General features: G+C 39.3%; 1 protein-coding gene across 1 annotated transcript in view; it reads left to right on the top strand.

The window, feature by feature from the left end:
• Positions 1–1,845, top strand: part of LOC125041998 — an 8,204-nt gene extending 6,359 nt beyond the window's left edge. Inside the window, exons 2-4 of the mRNA XM_047637459.1 lie at positions 885–1,052; positions 1,217–1,304; positions 1,413–1,845. Of these exons, the coding sequence (XP_047493415.1) occupies positions 885–1,052; positions 1,217–1,304; positions 1,413–1,845 (689 nt within the window). The remainder of the gene's footprint in view (positions 1–884; positions 1,053–1,216; positions 1,305–1,412) is intronic.
• Positions 1,846–2,500: the final 655 nt, after the last annotated feature.

The raw sequence follows: 2,500 nt of genomic DNA, 5'->3' as shown, positions 1-2,500 counted from the left end.
ACATATATATACACATATATACAAATGCACACATATATATATATATATATATATATATATACATACAGGTTTATACATATATATAGATATATGTTTATATATATTCATATGTATATATATGTATATATATACACATTTATATAAACTTATATGCATATATATACATTTATATATACATATATATATACACATACATATATATACACAGATGTAATATGTGTATATATCTATATGTATATATATGTATATATACATATGTGTACATATGTATATATATGTATATATACATATGTGTACATATGTATATATATGTATATATATGGATACACACACACACACACACACACACACACATATATATAAACATATATATATATAAGTATATATATAACTATATATATATATATATATATATATATATATATATATGTGTGTACACACACACACACACACACACACACGCACATGTATATATAAACATATATATATATAACTATATATATATATATAAAACTATATATATAGGTGTATATATATACACATACGTACATTTAGATATATACACATAAATATGTATGTATTTATATATATTTAGATATGTGTGTGTGAATGGTAAAACACTTCCGTGTTAATACCATAGTAGAAAAAAACCCACAATGCAAAAGCGAGACCTATTGAAATTGAGATTACAGTTTAGAAATCCACCTGGGTTACATCCTCAGGTCTGAAGAAGAAAGGGAGAGGAAGGGTATAAAAGAGAGAGAGGAGAGGCAACATGGTAACACGGGGCAGGTGAGGACAGACGATCGGAAGATCAGGTCGGAGGATCGGGCGGACTATGCGCAGGGAGACCGGCTTAATAACACCAAATTGAGTCCTTCCAGATCCAGATAAGGTGAAGGCAATTGTGCAAATGACTGCCCCACATACAGTGAAGCAAGTGCGCCAGTTTCTGGGAGCCACTGGATTCTTTAGAAAACATGTCCAAGATTATGTCACTATAGCTGCTCCTTTATCTTCTCTGCTGAAGAAGCAGGCCAAATTCCACTGGGGTATAGAGCAGCCTTTGAAGCCCTGAAACACAAGCTGGCTTCAGAGCCAATTCTGAAACAACAAGATTTCGACCGTCCCTTTGAGGTACATTGTGATGCCTCTGGTGTGGCGATTGGTGCCTGCTTAATCCAACGAGATGACTAAGGTAAACCTGGTGATGTAGCGTACTTTTCCAGGAAACTTCGGGAAGGAGAGAACAAGTTCCCAACTATAGATGTGGAAGCCCTGGCAGTAGTCGAAGCAGTAAGAACGTACGATTCGTATCTATACGGTAGGCCTTTTGTGATTGTGACTGATCACCGTCCTCTTGTCCATGTATTTTCTCGGAAGACAAAGTCTTTGCGCATGTCTCGTTGAAGCCATGAACTTTCATTTTATGACTACAAGTTGATATACAAACCTGGTGCATCGCATTATGTGCCAGATTCATTAAGTCGTAAGATTTCCCCAATTGATGAGATATTGGATACCCAGACAGTGGCTGCTGGTCAACAGGAAGATCCGTTATGGAGCGAGATTCGTGATTACCTCCAGGAACATAGGATACTCCGACGCAGGATCCCACTCAACCTTGAGGAGTTCGAGATGAGAGACAACCTATTACATTATCTCCGGGTGCTTCCAGGAAGGGTTGTCAGTCAGCTGGTTATTCCATGTAATCTGCGGACCAGGGCTCTGGAGGCTATCCATGCAGATGCAGCTTCTGCTCATCCAGGAATTTTCCGGACTTACTGTTGTCTCAGGGATCATTACTATTTTCCCCAAATGCTGGCCGAGACGAAGAATATGTGAATTCCTGTCTCGTGTGTCAACGTAGGAAAGGCCGTGCTGGAAGAAGAGCTCCACTAGCTTCCATGCCTGAAGGCTCTCAGCCAATGGAAAGGGTATCAGTAGATCTGATTGATTTGATGGGATCTACAAGAGGCAATAGGTACGTCTTATCAATCATTGATCATTTCACGAGATACTTGCAGATAATTCCCCTGTCAAACAAGGAAGCACAGACTGTGGCTGATGCATTTATCAAGGAATATGTGACTTTATTTGGTCCACCCCGTTTGTTAGTAGCAGACAACGGACGAGAGTTTCATAATCGTCTATTTTCTCAGGTGTGCCAGATAATCCAGACCCGAACTCACTACACGACTCGGTACCATCCAGAGGCCAATGGGATGATCGAGATGAGCAAAAGGGTAGTGAAGGATGCATTAGCTACACTGGTTGGAGTATCCTGATAGCTGGGATGAGATGCTACCATTCGTACGACTTGCCCTTAATAGTGCAGTGCACTATTAAACCACCTTATTAAGAGGGAAAGTGTATTTCATTAAGAGGGGAAGACACCGCCCTCTCTTGGTAGGGATGCGACCTTCACCTCGTTTGACCCGAGATTCCCCTCATTTTTTTATGCATGCTTACTGGGAAGGGTATATAAAGGTCCCGAACA

This window comes from Penaeus chinensis, chromosome 31 (assembly GCF_019202785.1).
Source record: "Penaeus chinensis breed Huanghai No. 1 chromosome 31, ASM1920278v2, whole genome shotgun sequence".
Taxonomy (NCBI): domain Eukaryota; kingdom Metazoa; phylum Arthropoda; class Malacostraca; order Decapoda; family Penaeidae; genus Penaeus; species Penaeus chinensis.
The sequence above is the reverse complement of the archived record's forward strand: the minus strand, read 5'-3'. Positions and strand labels throughout refer to the sequence as shown.